General features: G+C 47.4%; 1 protein-coding gene across 1 annotated transcript in view; it reads left to right on the forward strand.

The window, feature by feature from the left end:
• The window catches only part of OCA2 (oculocutaneous albinism II), a 242,073-nt gene that overhangs the window by 49,480 nt on the left and 173,797 nt on the right, over positions 1 to 18,796 (forward strand). The window contains exons 6-8 of the mRNA XM_012648001.1: positions 5,855 to 6,015; positions 7,893 to 7,975; positions 9,596 to 9,749. Coding sequence (XP_012503455.1) covers positions 5,855 to 6,015; positions 7,893 to 7,975; positions 9,596 to 9,749 — 398 coding nt within the window. The remainder of the gene's footprint in view (positions 1 to 5,854; positions 6,016 to 7,892; positions 7,976 to 9,595; positions 9,750 to 18,796) is intronic.

An 18,796-nucleotide genomic window follows, 5' to 3' on the forward strand; every position in this document is an offset into this window, starting at 1 on the left:
GGGCATGGTGGCGCATGCCTGTAGTCCCAGCTACTCAGGAGGCTGAGGCAGAAGGATTGCTTGAGCCCAGGAGTGTGAGGTTGCTGTGAGCTAGGATGACGCCACGGCAGTCTAGCCCGGGCAACACAGTGAGACTCTGTCTCAAGAAAAAAAAAAGCCGGACACATCCTATAGGACGGTAGATACCGAGGTTAGTGGTTTTTCAGCTTGAAGTCTGCAGGCACTGGTTGGGATGTTCATGTAAATCTAGTGAGAAGTTGGCTGTGTTGAGGTTTGTAGTTGGCACGACAACCTCGGGTGCACCAGCCATGTGGAATTGCTGTGTCTGCGGGACCTGGCTCTGTGCCCACCCCTGCTGGGGTGAGAGCTGCTCTTGCCTCTTGACTTCCAGCAGCTGCGGGGTTTCCAACTGCGCCCTCTGGTGACCAGATCTGATGCTCTTCCCATGCAAATTGAGGCCTTTGCTCCTTAGGGGAGATGGAGGCGGTGGGAGTGGGTGCAGGGTGGCAGTGACTCTTCCCCAGGTGGCACCACTGGGGACCTTTGCCTGCCTGTCTTCCCTGGGAGCACCTGCTGGGAGTCCTGGAGGAAAAGCCTGCAGGAAGGCAGGAACACCCCTGCCTGTGATTCCCAGGGGCTTCCCACTCTTGTGCAAGCCCACACTTGAGCTTGAACAAGTTTAAGTTTTCTGGTTGAAACTTACCCACTTCTAGAGCATGGCGGTGGCACCTGTTCCAGGGAAGCTGTTTCTTTCTGCAGTCGCCTGTCTCACTCTGGGTTTCAAGTGAGCTGTTTGCCCTGCATCTTCATTCCGGAATAAGGAGTAAGTCACTGGCATGTTTATTCAGCCTTTTCTGGTTGCAAGGGTGGGCATGAGTGGTGCCTTCCCAGCTCTCCACCTATCCCACCTGAGACTGAAAGTCCACAGCCTCTGTCAGGATTAAGATGTCTGAGCACGGAAGCCCCTGAAGCGCCCAGCAATGCCCAGGGTGACAGGTGGCAGTAGAGGATCCTGGGAGAGGCAAGTGTGGGGGAGGCAGCTCTGGTCAGGTCAGATATTTCAGATGACTATCTTTTGAAAAGGAATTAATTCACTTAGTTAAATGGCAAGATTTTTTTTTAGTATCTTCAGTTGGTAATCTTGGCGAGCTAACATTTTAGGAAATTGGGTCATTTTCCTTGCAGCCACCTGTAATCTGTTATGTAGTCTTATTTTCCTTAGCCCTTCTGGGAGCCCTCCCCATCTTCCCTGGGACACCCTCCCCACGCAGACACCTTCTGGAAAGGCCTGGTGCACCAGGGCCTTGCGTGTGCCTGGGAGGTGCCCTGGTCAGGTCCACGTGCCTCCCTCTGCCCCAGTGGACAGAGGTGCTGGTCACACCGCCCTCAGGACAGGGCAGCTGTGACGTGAGCTGAGTGCTCACGCAAGTCTTTGTATTTTCTTCACCCTCTTTAACATTTTCTGAGCTTGAGTCAAAGAAGTATGTCCCTGTCTGTGAGAGAACTGAAGAGCTGTGTGATTTTGACAAACTTTGCTTCTCATTCTGTGTCTTTACCTCTGTCACCTCCATGGGTAGAAGAAAGCTCAGACGTCCCTCTGCTCCTGTGGCTCCGCTGGGGCCTTCTCAGAGCTTTATGACGGTCCCCAGGGAAGGAGGTGCTGCCCTCCCCTTGAGCAGTGATTGTGACCTGCTGCCCAGGCCGACCCACAAGCCTGAAGGGAGGGGCTGGATCCTGCCCAGAAGTCTTCAGTGGGACTTGGACAGGGAGGGGGAATATTGGGCGAGGCTGGTGACTGGGACGTTCAGTGCTCTGCCCGCCTGGGTGGACACCAGCACCCTTACCGGTCAGGAGAAATCCCAGGTGAGTGTAGCAGGTTGGGACACTGAGATCACATCATTAGCAGATAAAAGCCCTCTGTTCATCCCACTGAGGACCCAGCATGTGCTTTTATTCTCGAGCATTTTGCAAATCTTTCCTGGGGGCAGGGATGCCAGGGGAGCTTGCTCACCTGCTCTGAGTGGCCAGTGAGTTTGGGTGGAGACAGCGCAAGCCCAGGAGAGATGGAGGAGCCAGAGGAGGAGTCAGGGATGTGCGGAGTGGTCCCTCCAGCTCTGTGGATCAGCAGCCTCTATGAGGGCTGACTCGAGTTTCCCCCCAGCTTCTTGGAAAAATGCAGCATTCCCAGGGATTTCCCATGGGTTTCTGGAAGCTCACAGGCCGTCTTCCAAGATCCTGAGCTAAGACTCTGCAGTGAGGGTTTGTGAAAGCTGCAGGCCTGGGGACCTGCCTGGGAGGAGGTGGGAGGCAGCTCAGGCGCTGCAGTGGACCCTCCCAGATGTCCAGAGAGAAAAGTGCTGCTGGGGTCTAAGGGGGCGCTGGGCCTCTGAAGGGGATTCTCAGAGAAACGGTGTGAAGTGCAGGCCTGAGGCAGGAGGGATTCGGGGCTGGTTTCGAAAGGCCAACAAGCAGCAGCCCTGAGCAAAGAGCTCTGCACCCTCCCTCCCCGCCTCTGGCTGGGGCCTGGAGGAGGAACACCAGGGCTGTCTGTTGTGACGGGAAGGGCTTTTAGAGAAAGCACTCCTCTCCTTTAGCTGGGGAGTAACAAAGCTGCCTTTCTCCTGTGAACTTCCGTGTCTTCTTGCAACAGGCAGGCTGTGTCAGCTGAGTAATTGAGGGGTTTATTTTAGAAACCTGTAATTGCAGACACCTGAAGTTCTTTGTCTCTGAATTGTCTGTGCTTGTTATGATCAAGGCCTGTCAAAGGCTCCTAGGTCACTGGGTAGATGAACAGAGGCCAGCAAACCTTACATGCACGTAATTAGGTGCACCCCCCTTCCTCTCTCCTCTTCTCCTCTCATCTTCCTCCTCACTCTCTTCCTTCCTTTCCTTCTTTAATGTCTCCTCCTCCTCCTCCTCCTCTATTCTCTCTCCTCTCTCTCTTTTTCTTTCCCTCCCTCCATCCCTCCCTCTTTCTCTTTATGGTCCAATTTCCATCCTGCTGAGCACCATAGCATAGGATGACATTATGCAAAGTGTTGAGAAGGGAACCGAATTCCGCCCCCCCTCCTGGGTTCTCCAACTGGGGCCCTGCAAATTAGACTCAAAAAAGACAGACTAACAAGAGAAAAACATACATGTTTATTTAATATGCATTTCATCTGACATGGGAGACTTCATAAGAAAATGAAGACCTAAAGTAGTAGTTGAGCCTGAGTGTTTTTAAACTAGGTTTGATGGCGCCTTGTGGAAAACATAACAGGCCCAAAGTATGTGAGCTCAGGGCAGTCAACGGGGACGTAGCTGGCCTGAGTGATCAGACCCCTTGGCCTCCCTCCACTTCCAGAGATAAGGATGTGTCTTTCCTCAGTGGAGGACGCACCGCCCACGTGAGAGTCTTATGACCTGCTTCAGGGGAGTTAGGTCTTGAAGGATGGCCTAGATTTGGGTAATGGGAAAGACAGGAAGACCATGGTTGATGCAGCCGGGGAAAGGGGTGATGTCTCTGTCCTCCACAGCTTTGTCGCCTGCCCAGGACTCTGGTCTAGGTTTGGAGGACATCAAGGATGATGCTGGAAACAAATATCTGTTAGTGAAACACATATTTATTAGAGACATTTAATGTGGTGAGGGTTAGGTCCGGAGCTGAGAGAGAGACACACAAAGCCTCATGTGTAGCAAAATGCTGTTTATTTTGAACATCTGGGTGCAGATGGGTGGAGGCTGAAAAAAGTGTCCACCCCGGGAAGGCAAGAGTGGTGGGTTTTAAGAGGGTTTTTCTGGGGTGGGCCAGAACAGCTGCTTGTGATAAATTCTTTTTCAAACAACCAGCTCCCAGGACCCCTGCCCCAGTCACATCCATCCTTCAGCTCCAGCATCGTCCTTGTCAGGAGAGAGGGAGGGATAAAACTTCCCTTATGGGGGGCGGGGAAAGGAACGCAAGCCCTCTCTTTGCGTTCCATTCCTTCATCTCCCTAGGGGTCTGGCAAAGGCTACCTGCCTAATAGTGAGAACTACGTTACTCTCCAGAGAAGTGCAAAAATGAATAAGATGTAGTTTCTTCCCTTGAGGAGCTAGGCTAGTTGGGGAGAAAAATCCAAAACAAACTGCAGTATGGTGTGAATGAACCCTTTAGTAACAGAGTACAGTCCACAGCAGAATTTGGGAAGGAGCGAGAGAGTCCCCTCTGGTCCAGCTGTGGGGCACAAGGAAAGGCTTAAGGAGAGCAGAGCACTCCCTAAGTGCTCTTTGGAGTGAGATCTCCAAAGAGGTGTAGCAGGGCTTGTCCAGGTGTGGGGAGTGCTGGAGGCCAAGGTGCCAGTCTAGAGGGAGGGCGGCCAGGGCAGTGTGGCTGGGAGGCAAGGAGCAAAGCTAGTCACGGGGGTGGTGCGACTCCGAGGCTCCTGTTAGCTGGGGTCTGGAAGTCACTGCAGACACCAGAACATCGGGGTGGACTTTGAACCCTAACCATGCAGTGGGTGTCTGAAAGGGTGAGAGAACAAGTGGGGTGGCAACGTGTGTGGTCCCTTGGACTTGGTGTGCACTCCATTTGGATGGTTAAACGCAGGGTGTTTTGTTACTTGGTCACCTCCCCACTGCCCTTTCGATGGGTGCCTCCAGGTGGCGCTGTCTCACCTCCTGGTGTCAGCAAGGTGTCTTCAGTGCATTCTGTGCTAAAATACTTCTCCCCACCCCATGTCCTGCGTCTGTCCTGGGTAAGGACCAGCACGGGAATAATTTCAGGTGACGCAGCAGCAGCAGCATCACCTTGGGCTTTTTTCTTTGTATAATCTGCCTCACGTGTGACTTCCATTTTCCATTTGTCCTTTTGGGGACCCACGCAGCAGCACGGGTGTGTGGAGGTGCTATCTAGCCTCATGCTGGGGGCGACTGTCTGCTCTGGGCTCTCCTAGAGATGATGAAAAAGGAGTACCCATCCATTAACCCCCGCAGGTACTCTGGCAACGGTGACGTTCTGCCTCCCCCAAGTCCGTGACATAAGCCACTTGCTTCTTGTAGGGATTTAAGGAAGAATAAAGGAATTAGCTGGAGAATCATCCTAAAACCAGTGAACTGCTGGCAAAAGACTTTTGAGATCCGATATCAAGCATAAACAACTGTGAAATTTACTATTCCACTCACAACAGTTTTCTCTTCTGGTTGAAAATGACCGGGCTAGCCACATCACTGTTTAGACACCCGTGGCCCCCAGGGTCTTGCAGTCGAGGTGGGAGGCTCTGAGCAGAGCAAGCACAGCCCACAAAGGTGGGATGAGGGAGCTAAGGGGAAGGACTGCTGAGGGGTAAGTACCTCATGGGAGGGGGTGGCATTTTGAGGCGGGAGGAGCCTCTCTTCCTGATAGCTCTTCCCTGATCAAGAGCCCTTTAAGGTGCTTTGTAGGAATTTCTGTTCCCTGACTGCAATGGACGTTACTGATTTAGCTAATTTCAGAATTCTTATCGTCAATTCTTTTTGTGATTTCTCACTTTACGAACAGAGACTCGATACCTTAGGTTCATTCCTGCCTAGTGCTCACCGTGGGCCCAGGAACTTGGGAATGCGTTTTATGAAGGCTGCAAAAAGTGGAGGCAGAGATGGTAGTTGGTAGGACTGGGAGACACCACTTAGATCTTAAGCCAGAGGATGCCAAACATGCTTAAACAATGTGAAACCAACTGCATGTGTACGGGGTTAGGGGCTGAAGAGATAAGAATGGCCAAGGACATTGGGCAGTTGGAGGAAATGCCCAGATGTGCGTTTCTTGGTGCGCTGTCCTGAGGAGGGTGTGCATCTGGAGGGTGGCTGGGACATCAGGCGTCTCCTTGCTTTGTGGTTCACCTTGACGCACCCCCAGCTGTGAACCTCAGCAGCCACGCAGACTCCACGCTGCTGCAGGTGGACCTGGCGGGGGCCCTGGTGGCCAGCGGGCCAAGTCGTCCCGGGAGAGAAGAGCACGTTGTGGTGGAGGTGACCCAGGCAGATAATCTGGGTTCCAGGCGGCGGCGGCCACAGCAGGTTACACTTATGATTTATTTGAAAGGAATCGTAAAATCTCATTTCATCTCATTATAAACTGAGTTTCCTCTTGAATAGGTTTGATGGGGAGCCATAAGGCAAGGACACCATTATTAGTCAAGCCATTGGCTCTTATCTTTTGCTTTGTCTTTGAAACGCTCTTTTCCCCTTTTCTCTAAATCATTTCTAAAACTCTGGCCATTTCAGTAAAATCAGTCTTGCGAGTTCTTTATTCGGAACCATTTTACTAGGCCATTCAGGGAAACGCTGTATATTTGAAAGCAGGTTTTTCCTTTTGTCGTTAAAGTATAATTAACTCTAGGCCCTACCTCACGGTACGGAAGACACTCCAACCCCACAGTCACCGTGTGCTGGTGGACACTTGCTGAGACTGTGCAAAGATTCCCCCAGCTTCTGCATCTATGTTGATAGGCCCTCTGCTCAGCCTTGTCTCAGAGCCAAAGCCTCCAGTTCACATCCTGCAAAGGCAGCTTGCACACAGCAATGAGGGCCAGCCGGAGTGGCTATCAAGATGGCCCAGAGCCTCAACACCAAGGGCACAGCTCCTCTCCACACGGCCTGACCCATCCCCTAATACTGGCCTTGGTGACTTCCGCATGGAAGCCATATCCCTAGTTCATGGACTTTTTCTCTGTTATAACCAGTAGAAGAAAACCCTGCTTGTGCACAAGGCTCTGCCATCTAAAATGGAGCATCCGATGAATTAACGCGTCACTCACATTTTCCTGCCTTGTAGAGCATGGCGCACAGAGCAAAGGTTTCATTATCAACGAGGACGCAGTTTCCTGAGCAGTGGCAGATGCAACACCAGTGTTCTAATCTGGTTGCCCTGGCCATGGTCTTAGGATGTAAACTTGGTTCCCGTATGTGCAAGGGGCTCCTAGTGATGAGCAAGGCCAGGACACCTCTCTCTGCCGTGTCCCAGAGCCTTGCATGGGGTGGGTGGGACCTTGCGCAGCCACTGTCTAGCTGCTTTCTCAGCATGTGCGTATTTACAGCCCAGATTAAATGAGCTATATTGAGCTTTCCTGCTATCTTTGTGACATGTTGATACACCCGAACTCCCCACATGCAAGTCTAGCTCTTGAAATGCAAAGAACATGAGATTCTTTATGAAAGGATTTTTTTCAGATGTGCTCTTTCCAAACAGCAAAGTGTTTTAAGGGAACTGCTATTCTCTCCATTCATGTACTTCTCTGCTTTGCCCAATTTCAAAGTTCCTGTTTTCAGTGTCCTTTGTGATTTGTGGGTGAGGCTGGGGTCCTCCCATGGAAAGTTCCCTCTCCCCCCACAGGCTGCCATCAGCTCTGTCAGCCCCTCCACTCTGCTCTGGCTGGCCCCTCTCTGCTGGTGATTCTCTACCTGTTTGGGACAAGGACAGGAAAGTGCAGGGCAGCTTTTCCTACAGCAAGTGAAGCTTGATCTTGGGGCTCTGCCTTGCAGGGACTCCTGTGAACCCGGGAATAAAGGGTTTTGTGGGAGGGGTCTGTCACCTCCAGCTTGCGAACAGGAAGCGTTCTCAGGACTCGGGGCTCAGAGGACTTCTCCAAGTCTCTTGTAATAAATCAGTATTTACTTCTATACCTTTCATACTTTTGTACACTAATTCCGTATTTTTTCTCTTGAATGCTTTCTCTTGAACATAGCTGCTCCTTGAATAGTGGAAATTTCCTGTTCCAGACAACCTGGAGTAGCACCTCATGTCAGGAAGGTGGGAGCCCAAATAAAAACACACTGCTGTTCCTCTCTTTCTCCTTTTCTTATTCTAAACCGATACCTACACTGAACAGTGCCAGATCCCAGATGACGTCTCAGGTGAAAAGCCTTACCATGATTTCACGCTTCGGCTTTTACAGGTCACTTACAATTGGACAATATTTTTAAATCCAAGAAGAAATGAGCGCTCAGTGGTCAGCAGGACCTTTGAGGTACTGAGCAGGTAGGTTTTCAGGTGAATGAGGTCTTGGGGCTGAATCTCTGGGACATACTCCTCTGACGATGTCTGACCTATAGGACACTGAGTTTTGGCACAGATAGCGACAGATCGGTTATGTGGCTTGGTCAGGGCACTCGTGCTGTACAGACTGAGCTCAGAGGCTGTGGGAGGGCGTCAGAGCCGTGCTGTCAGGACAGAAGAGGGTTGATGGCAGGATCCACTTTGAAGCAAATGGTATTTTTTTGTTTGTGCTCTAATTTCATTAATATGAAGCTGTACAATGGGTAATTCTAGGAAATTTAAGGCTTCTTTTTTTAAATGCCACTTCATATTCAATCTATACTCTTGGTTGCTGCATTAGTCAGCTCTGGCAGCACAGACTGGTGGCTAAAACATCAGACATTTATTTTCTCGCAATTCTAGAGGCTTGGAAGCCCAAGACTGAGGTGCCGACAGGGTTGGTTCTCCTGAGTCCTCTCTCCTCAGCTTACAGATGGTCTTCCCTCTGTGTGCGGTTGGGTCCTGATCTTTTCTTATAAGGACACCAGTCCTGTTGGAGTAGGAGTCACCCTAATGACCTCATTTAACCTTTATTACCTCTTTGAAGACCTTCCTCTAAATACAGTCACATTTTGAGGTACTGGGGGTTAAGACTTGAACATATGGATTTTTTTTTTGGTGAGGGGAACACAACCCATAAAAATTGCTGACTGAATTTAAAAAAAAGCTTCAGTTTCAGCATGCCACAAACTCTGGGTTATTCTTGGGCTTCTTGTGCATGGTACCTTTCCTCGCTGTCAGGGACTGCGATTTCGGGAGTTAGCTTTGCTGTTTGTTAGCAGGCAGAGCAGGCGTGTGGGCGAGGGGGAAGAGAGGCAGTTAAAATATAGCAGCACAATTCACAATTGCAAAGATGTGGAAACAACCCAAGTGCCCATCAATACGTGAGTGGATTAATAAAATGTGGTACATGTACACCATGGAGTTCTACTCAGCCGCAAAAAACAATGGTGATCTAGCACCTCTTGTATTATCCTGGATAGAGCTGGAGCCCATTCTACTAAATGAAGTATCACAAAAATGGAAAAACAAGCACCACTTGTACTCACCATCAAATTGCAACACTTAAGTGCACATATAGTAATAACATTCATTGAGTGTCGGGCAGATGAGTGGGGGCAGGAGGGGATGGGCATATACACACCTAATGGGTGCGGGGCACACTGTCTGGGGGATGGACACACTTGATGCTCTGACTTGGGTGGGGCAAGGGCAATATATGTAACCTAAACATTTGTACTCCAGTAATATGCTGAAATAAAAAATAAAAAGAAAAGAGAGGCAGTTAAATGGCTCACGTCAACCGTGCAGGCCCCTGCTCCTCCTCAGCTGCTGGAGCAACGCCTGCAAGGAGGGGCCTGCATCGACTGGCTGGGCCTGGCCACAGGGAGGCTGCGTCCTGCATCTCTCGCTGACCGGTGCTCAATGCGCTTCCGCTTCCATCTGTGAGATCAGGCGTCGGGCTCTGGTTACAGCCACGGCTGCCTCGCAGTGAGGGACCCCAGTTGCTGATCCAGGATTTGTTTCCCTTGCTAACTGTGAGGTCTTTGCTTCCTCCCACAGAGAGGCTGTGTCCATCAGCATTCGGGCCTCCCTCCAGCAGACCCAGGCTGTTCCTCTTCTGATGGCTCATCAGTACCTGCCTGCAAGTGTAGAAGCACAAGTGACCATTGCTGCGGCCATCCTGGCGGGCGTCTATGTACTGATTATATTTGAGGTGACTTTCATGCCTGCTGTCCTTGATCTGTCTGTGCCCACAGTTAGGATATTTTAGACATTCTGGATGGTCCCAGTCCTGACCACTTAAATACATTGGATTAGTGTCATCATTCTGAAAAATTACCGTGTCTCTCACTCCAGGTAGAAAATGGTATAGGAATATTTGCTGAATTGGACAATTGACACGAACATGGTGAGTTTTGGAGGAGAGTGAAAGTGTACCTGAGGAAACAGAATATGTACATGGTTTTGTACCCTCTCTTTACTGTTCACTCTAGGCATGACCTTGAGGGGTGACTTTGAGAGGACAAGTTTTGAACCCCTCTGAGACTCAGGGCCTTCATCTGTGTGATTGATGCATTAATAAATACCCTACCTGCTTTGCAGGACCGTGCGTGTGCAGGGGAAGAATTATTGTCTGTTATGTTTATCAACTTGGCTAATGGGCATTTCCATCAATTTGATGTTTCTGGGAAATTATAAGAATGGCTATACCTTTAATAGCATGAAACAATGTGCAAACACTTCCTGGGCTGGGCAGGTCCATTGTTGATTTATCTGTGAAACCAAACTTCACAGCAACGTGTTGCTAAGAATATTGGCTCAGTAAGTAGAGCCCGGAGGGTGAGTGGATGATGTGGCTCTGAAGAGGTGCTTCTTAGTGAGCTTAGGGTAGGTAGATGGCCAGCAGGAGGAGTGGCCAGGAAAGTTCCAGAGCTTTGCCTGTGGTTGTCTAGTCTGCTTGGGGAAGAATGTTGGCTCCAGTAAGTTAAGCCCCTGAATTATCTAACAAGGTCCACTCATGGGTTTAGTTGTTATATCTCTTACGTCTCTTATTCTAGAACAACTTTGCTCCCTCCATCCCTTATCTATTTTCTTTTTAGTCAGTATTGTTGTTGTTTTGGGGTTCCCATGACCACTCTGTGATTTGCTATGAGGACACACAGACTCGGAGGCAGCTGTGCTCTGTGAATCTGCTGAGTCTGGAAAAATCCAGAAACAGGCTTCTGAGAGCGGCCACATAGAACATACCCCTCCCTCCAGCAGCAAAGACAGCAACATGTGGACAGGGTTCTGCCCAGGACAGCCTGCTTGGGACTCAGAGTTTTTGCTGGGGCTGGTCAGGTAGGCACTCTCAGCCCACCGCAATCCCAGACTGCCAGAAGGAAAGCAGGTGTTCATCATAAATCACATTTTCATACAGTCCAGGTGTCTGGTACAGCAGAGTGCACTGCCCCAGGCCTACGGAACAACCTTATTAATCGGCAGCATAAGGAATATTCTAAAAGCTGAGTGCCCAGAGCCAGCCAAGGCCAATCTCAGAGCAGGCCTTCTAAAGGTGACGTCCTTGGGTCAGGTTAAGTCTTTTATGCACCACCATCTAGTTGAAAAATCCTAATTCTTTTGTTCTGTAGAATATTCTATACCCTAGATTGGGTTGAAGGGTTCCTTAGGGCATTAATTTATTATTGCATCTCTTCTATTTAGTATAGACTACAATTTAGGTCTGAAGCCTTCGGGTTCAGTTTGGGGCCCTTATACTTCACAGGTGTCAGGGAGTCTGAATTACAGTGAGGAGGAGCATGTCTCTGGATGTCCGACTTTCAGGGATGCTGAGACACTCAGGGAGTTTAGGTGGGGACTGCCTGGCTTCTCTGTCACCTATTCTCCTGATGGTTTTAATATCCACCAGGGACCGTTGCCTGATTCTGTTATTTCTTTAGCATTTACAATAAACTTTCTATTATTCCAGCTGCATTCATAAATTAGTCATTCTGTATTGAAGAACTTTCTTCCACCCAGTTTTGTTAATGTGAAACAGTTCATGCCACAAACACAAGATAAGTTATTTTTCTTTAATTATCAATTTTCATAGTAATGAGTTGTTGCCTTAGCAACTTTCAGTGGTGACCCTGAGTTGATTTAGTTTCTCTTTTTCTGTTTTATGAGTATTATTTTGAACTTACAGATTTAATACAGATTTAATAAATTCAATGTGCTTTAATTAGTCATTATTAATTAAAAAAGATACAGCCCAATGCCAATTGATTTTTTAAATGGCTTCTCTGTTATTCTAAGGTTTGTTCACCTTTTTTGTATAATTGTACAGCCTTTGAAAATTACATAATTTGTAAAGATTTATCAATCATTAATTAATGGTCATTACTGATAGCTATTCACATAAAACCTTTCCCTCTCTCCCAACAACCATGTTGAGATTTTAAAAGTCTTGTAAAAAGGCTAATTCAACATGGCTTCTACCCTCACAGAAACAAAGAGCAGAGAGGCAGGAATTACGCAGACACTAGCTACACACAGAAGGGTGTACCGTAGGGTCTCAGGGTAGGCAGTGGCTGACCCAGGGTCTTGGAGGGAAGATCCTGCTGCATGAAGTATGGCAGCTGGACATCTCCCAGAGCATCTTCCCCATGCAGTCCATCCATTTCCTGGAAATCCGCTGGCAGGTTTTCCTGCACTGCTTGCTCTATATATCCAAGGCCCCTCTGTCATAGCTACCGTGTGTACCTGCCTATGACAGGGGTCATTCTGTTGGTGTGTAGTAATAACTCATTGTGATTTCAATGAATTACATTTCTCTAATGATGATAATATTGGACATCTTTCCATGTCTTTATTTGCCATCTGTTTATCTTCTTCAGTGAGATGTCCGTATATGCCGTTTGCTTATTTTCTAATTTAATTGTTTTTTTGATGTTGAGTTTTGAATGTTCCTTATATATTTTAGATATAAAGGCTATGTTGGATATGTGGTTTGCAAATATTTTCCCTCAGTCTAGTTTACAAATTTTTCCTTGTATGAATCAGGCTTTTTCTGTCAAGTCTAAGAACTAATAGTTTAGTTCTAGATCCCAAAGATTTTTTTTCCCTGAAATATTTTAGTTTTACTTTTTATGCTTAAGTCCAGGATCCATTTTGAGTTAGTTTTTGTATTTGTGTGTGTTTTAGGTGGAGGTTCATTTTTAAACGTATGGATATCCAATTGCTCTAGCACTGTTTATTGAAAAGGCTATCCCTCCTAGATTGAATTGCTTTTGCTTCTTGTTAAAAATTAATTGGGCATATTTGTGAGATATATTTCTTGTTTCCTTATTCTGTTCCATTGATTATGTGTTTTTTTCCTCCACCAGTGGCATGCTATCTTGATTACTGCAGGTATACTGTAAGCCTTGACACTGGGAAGAATGATTCTTCCCACTTACTTTTTTTCCCAAAATTGTTTCGGATTCTGTGGCTTTTCTCTTTCCATATATATTTTAGAATGACCTTCCAATCTGTGAACATGGTATGTTGCTCCATTTGTTTTGATCTTCTTTGATTTCTCTTATAATTTTCATCACACTGATCCTGTACATCTTTTTTTAAATCTATACCTAGTATTTTCTTTTCTTTGGAGCAATTATAAATGGTATTGAGTTTTTATTTTGGTTTCCACTTGTCCATTGTCAGTAATTATAAATACAATTTTTTTTGTATGTGAATCTTGTATCCTGTTATTTTATTGAACTTACTTATTAATTCTTGGAGTTTTCTTTTTAATAGAACCCTTGAGATTTTCTATGTAGACATTCAGGTCCTTTGCAATAAGGACAGTTTTATTTCTTCCTTTCCAATCTGTATGCCTTTAATTTATTTTTCTTGCCTTATTGCAGTGGCTAGAATGAGAATGGTGAGAGTGAATATCCTTGCCTTGTTCCCAGTCTTAAAAGAAAAACATCCAATCTTTCATCATTAAGTACAATATTTCCTGTAAGTTTTTCATAGATGCTTTTTATGAGATTGAGGATATTCCTTTCTTATTCTAGTGTACTGAATGAGAGTTTTTTATTTTTAACCATAATTAGGCATTGAATTTTGTAAATGTCTTTTCTTTGTCAATTGATGTGATCATATGATTTTTTTCATTACCTATTTGATATGTTGTGTGGCACTGATTTATTTTAGAATATTGGGTCAGACTTACATACCTGGAACAAATCCCTCTTTTCTGATGTGAGTATTTATTACTATAGTTTTTCCTATCAGCACTGCTTTAGCTGCATCCCACAGATTTTGATCTGTTATGTTTTCAATTTCATTTAGTTCTTTCTATTTTTTTATTTCCCTTGAGACTTCCTCTTTGATCCATAGATTATTTAGAAGTGCGCTGCTTAATTTTAGATGTTGGAGATTTTCCTGTTGTTTTTTTGTTACTGAATTATAGTTTGATTCACTTATGATCAGAGAGCTTATCCTATATTCAATTTTTTTTTTTTTTTTTTTTGAGACAGAGTCTCACTCTTTTGCCCAGGCTAGAGTGCCATGGCGTCAGGCTAGCTCACAGCAACCTCAAATTTCTGGGCTCAAGCAATCCTTCTGCCTCAGCCTCCCAAGTAGCTGGGACTACAGGCATGTGCCACCATGCCCGGCTAATTTTTTCTATATATTTTTAGTTGTCCAATTAATTTCTTTCTATTTTTAGTAGAGACGGGGTCTCGCTCTTGCTCAGGCTGGTCTCGAACTCCTGAGCTCAAATAATCCACCTGCCTTGGCCTCCCAGAGTGCTAGGATTACAGGCGTGAGCCCCTATATTCAATTTTTTAAATTTGTTGATTTTTTTTTTTATGGCTACGTTTATGGTCTATCTTGGTGAATATTCTGTGAGCTTAAAATAATGTGATTTTTTTCATTGTTTTATAATACCAGTGTAATTTGCAAACAGAAATTCTATATAATTAGGCTAAGCAGCAACTTGAAACCCCAGCACCATCCTTTTGTTTTGTCTGTGATTTGATATAGAAGGTGGAGAAGGTTTTTAGAGGTGTTTAGAGAATAGCATGTTCTACCTTGTGTTTCTGTAACTTCTGTGCTTCCAGAACTCCCTAGGACCCCCCACCCCTTGGAGGGTCCACATTATGAGAGGAGGACTGGATGCAATCACTAGTCCTATGGGCTCTCCAGAAGTGGAGTGAGCATTGCAGTGTTTCTAGAATCTACTCTAGGGGTAGAATTTACCTTGGGCAAGGACTCAGACATTGTCTTGTCTTGAGGCAGAGCTGTTTCTCCAGAACTTGAGGTCTCTAGACTCTTGCAGTGCCACCGCTATCTGTACCCCACTCCACTCAGGGCGGTGCATCTTGGGGCAGCCTGCAGACCCACCTACACACCCTTCAGCCCCCTATCTGCTACTGCCAGCTGCTCCTGCCTCAGGCTGTGGCCTTTTCCCTCATCCCTCCTCACCTGCTGTGTTGTAGGTGCTCTGTCTCACTTTTTTTTTTTATTTCAGCATATTATGGGGGTACAGATGTTTAGGTTACGTATGTTGCCCTTGCCCCACCTCCCCCCCTAAGTCCGAGTTTCAAATATGTCCATTCTTCGGGTGGTGCGCATTGCACTCTTTGTGTATGCATATACCCGTCCCCTCCTCCCTCCTCCCCCCGTCTCACTTATTATGTATATTGTCTTCTCCTTTTCTTCAGGGTTGATTCCAGTGCCTTGGACAGTGCCTGGCACAGAACAAGAGCTTAGTAAATATCAAACAAAATGCTTCCAGAGCATTTTCAGATATTTGAGACAAGTGCTGAGGTCCTCTGGGTCTGGTCTAACCTGGCTCTGGGGCAGGGGGGTCTTGGTCCACCCCCGACTTTGTGATCCATGAGTGACTGAGCAGGAATAAAAGACCAGCCTGGATTCCCTTAGGTCTTTTAATAGCTTGATGGGATGAAACTATTTCAAGAAATATTTGGGTTATTTGTATTTCTGGTCCTGCAGATAATCCTGATTGGCACTTTCTTGCCTAAGGATTTGGCGCTGTATCTCTCATCCTTGTAAAGTAGTTCTTGTTGAAAGCCCCAAAGAGCTAAGTTGGAACGATCCTCCTAACTCTTGCACTTTGCAGCTATAATGGGGCTCCAGGAGATGTCCCGGTGCAGCATTCTAAAAATTCCATTATCACAGCTAAGGCTTCTATGTCCTTATTCCACATAAAATTATATTAAAACCATTCTGACACAGTCTTAATGAAAATATTTCATAACATAAAGGAGATAATACTTTTTCCCCATGTGTCCTTCACCCAACCCCTGGAATTATGTTTTAAGAAGGATTGCCACCATGGGCTCCTTTCTGCTGCAAACACACAGGCCATTTCTTTCCCTTTATCTAATTGAAGCAAAATGATGCAGGCTTTGTGTAAGATCAGGTTTCATTGCTCTGGGTACGTTCATATCTAATTCAGGAGTTCATGTAGTGTTTGGTTTAACAATTAATTGTGAAATTAAATTCAAGAAAGATGAATAGAGAACACCTTTAGTCTTCCGGGGAGTCTCCCTTGTAATTTACAGAAGTGGGAAGCATATTTGGAGAGAGGGAAGATGCTGCATTTCAGAATGCAGCGCACATGCCACAATGCTGTTTTTTGGTGGAAACCTCTAAGTTAGATTTTCCTAATTTCTGTTCTTGTTATATTTTGCAAGGCTGAAATTTAAATTACGGCTATGGCCAATGGCCGAGCCCCTCTAATTCATTTCCTTCTGTCTGTGAGTCTTTCCTTACTGCTGATTCATGGAGCATACTGCTTTCTGTAGCATCGGCACACTTGCTTCATTACCTCGTTCCAGAGATACCTTTCCTTTTCTTCCCTGAAAAGGACGATTCTTTGAGAAGGACTCCTTCAGAACTTCACGAAAACTGGTGGATTATGTAACACACACCCTTTGCTTAATAGACATATACACTGAATTGTTGCAAAGACACTTTTGCAGTTGAAGGAGTCAAGATGGGACCCAGGTCTCTGACCACGGGGCCATGCTGCCCACGGTTTCTTCTGACACACTCACAATCCAATATTTCAAGGCTTCTCAAAATGGGTAGCCACATCATTCCTTAGAAAAATGGCAAATGTTTTGCAGACTGGTCTTGAAGGAAGTGGAACCTTTCCAGGGCCGGCTGCCCTGGGGGTTTCTCTCATGCCCGTCCTCAGCTATTCCTGCACACGCAGGCAGTGAGCTGGATCATCCTGTTATTTGGAGCCAGATCAAATAGGAGGTGGGCGGGTGAGGGTCGGGGGGAAAAGGAAGCCAGTGCATGAAGAAGGGCCACAGTGAGACTTGAGGGCTTTGATGTCAAAGACAACGATGACAATGTTGACACCCACAAGAGCAAGCCCTGTCCTGAGAATTGTGTGTGTGTTAGTGACAACCCCACAAGGCAGGCTTTATCATCAGCTCCATTTTATAGATGAGGACAGCCAAGCACAGAGAAGTCAGATCACTTGCCCAAAGTCCCTGGCTGGGAAAGGTGGAGTGAGGATTTGCTCCCCAGTGGCTGCCTTTGGAGCCCAGGCTTCTCTCCAGGCTGTGGCGCTTCTCCAGGAGCTGGGACATTCTACAGCCAGAGCTGGGAAGGCTGCACAAGGTGAACAGATGTCTGTTATGCCCCTACCCTGGTCTGGCTTTGTGCTTGCATGTCATGTCGTTTAATTCTGAAAAGGTGTGGTAGGCTGAATAATGACCCCCTACTCAGGATATCTTCATCTTTATCCCCGGGCTGTTTACATATGTGACCTTCATGGCAAAAGGGACTTTGTAGAGCGATTAAGTTAAGGATCTCGAGATGTGGGGATTATCTAGGTGGGCCTAGTAGGTCCTTACAAGTGGAAAGACTTGGTCCGAGGGAGATGCGGCTATGCAATAGGGTCATAGAAGTGTGGTGTGAGGATTTGATCCACTGTTGATGGCTTTGAAGGTGGAAAAGAGGGGTCCTGGTTGTGGAATCTGGGTGGCCTCTATGGGAAGGTGAGGACCCAGATTCTGCCCTAGAGCCTGCAGAAGGAATGCTGCCCTGCTGACACTGCATTGGGGCCCACCAACACCTGGCCTTCTGACCTCCAGAACTGCAAGAGAGAGGCCTGTGGCAGTGTGTGAAAGCAGCTCTAGCAAACCAATTCAGAGGCCCCAGGAGGGAGGTGTGACGCTCCTGTTTACAGGTGGAGAAATGGGTGTGGGAGGAATCACACCTTGGTAGGTGGGAGAGGCAGGAATGAACTCAGGGTCATGCCATATCTAAGCTCTTTCTGTGGCCCCAGCCCCCTCCTGGGGAGGGGAAGTGGAGAGGCCCAAGAACACATGTGGCCTCTGAGCTGCAGGGCACAGCTGAGAGGAGGTGCCCGAGCCTGCCTGCTTTCTGTGTACCCTGACATGTCATCCCGCTCACATGGGCAGTGCCCAGTGAGGTGCACACGCAGTTCACCTTCGCAGCCACATTGCGAGGTGCAGTGACTTCTCTTGTATGTGGAAGAGGAAATCTAAGGTTTAGAGGGGTGGATGGGTTGGATGATTGGTCAGGGCCTTGTTTGTAATCAGAAGATCTGGCTGTGTGAGCTCGAGGGGTCACATGGAAGGACGTCTGGGGTACGTGTGTGTGAGTGCGTAAGAGCGTATGTGACGTGTGCGTGTGTTTATGTGGGACTCTGTGAGTGTCAGAGTGAGGGTATGTGAGACCATGTGTCTCTGTGTGACAGTGTGTGACTGAATGTGAGAATGTGTGTGACTATGTGTTGTGTCTGTGTGGGAGACTGCCTATGAGTGTGTGTGTGCAAGTTGGTATGTGAGGGTGTGAGACTGTGTGAGGCAAGTGTGTGTCAGTGTGAGTGTGTGAGGCCTGAGGGTGTGGCTGAGTGTGTGTGTGTGTGCGCGAGTGAGGTGAGATGGCCGGGCGCTCTCTGAGTCCCAGTGGCTGGCTCACCCTCCGTGCCCACACTGCTCAGAGGCAGAGGGCGTCTGACTTGTCGCCCGCACCCCGCAGTTGGAGAGTTGGTTCCCAGAGCACCATTGCTCCTGGGAGCAGGGTGGGTGCTGGGGTCCAGGCTGTGCCCTCCCCACTGATCTCCTCTAGGAGATAGGGCTCTGCAGCCCACGGGACCCCCCTCAGACAGAGTTAGGGCCTAACATCACACTGGGGCCGAGAACTGGCTTACCTGCTCTCCTGCACCCAGAACCTCCCAGGGTGTAGACAGGAGCGCCAGGCAGGTCTGTGTCAGGACAGCAC

Source organism: Propithecus coquereli, unplaced genomic scaffold (assembly GCF_000956105.1).
Source record: "Propithecus coquereli isolate 6110/MARCELLA unplaced genomic scaffold, Pcoq_1.0 Scaffold28, whole genome shotgun sequence".
Lineage (NCBI taxonomy): Eukaryota > Metazoa > Chordata > Mammalia > Primates > Indriidae > Propithecus > Propithecus coquereli.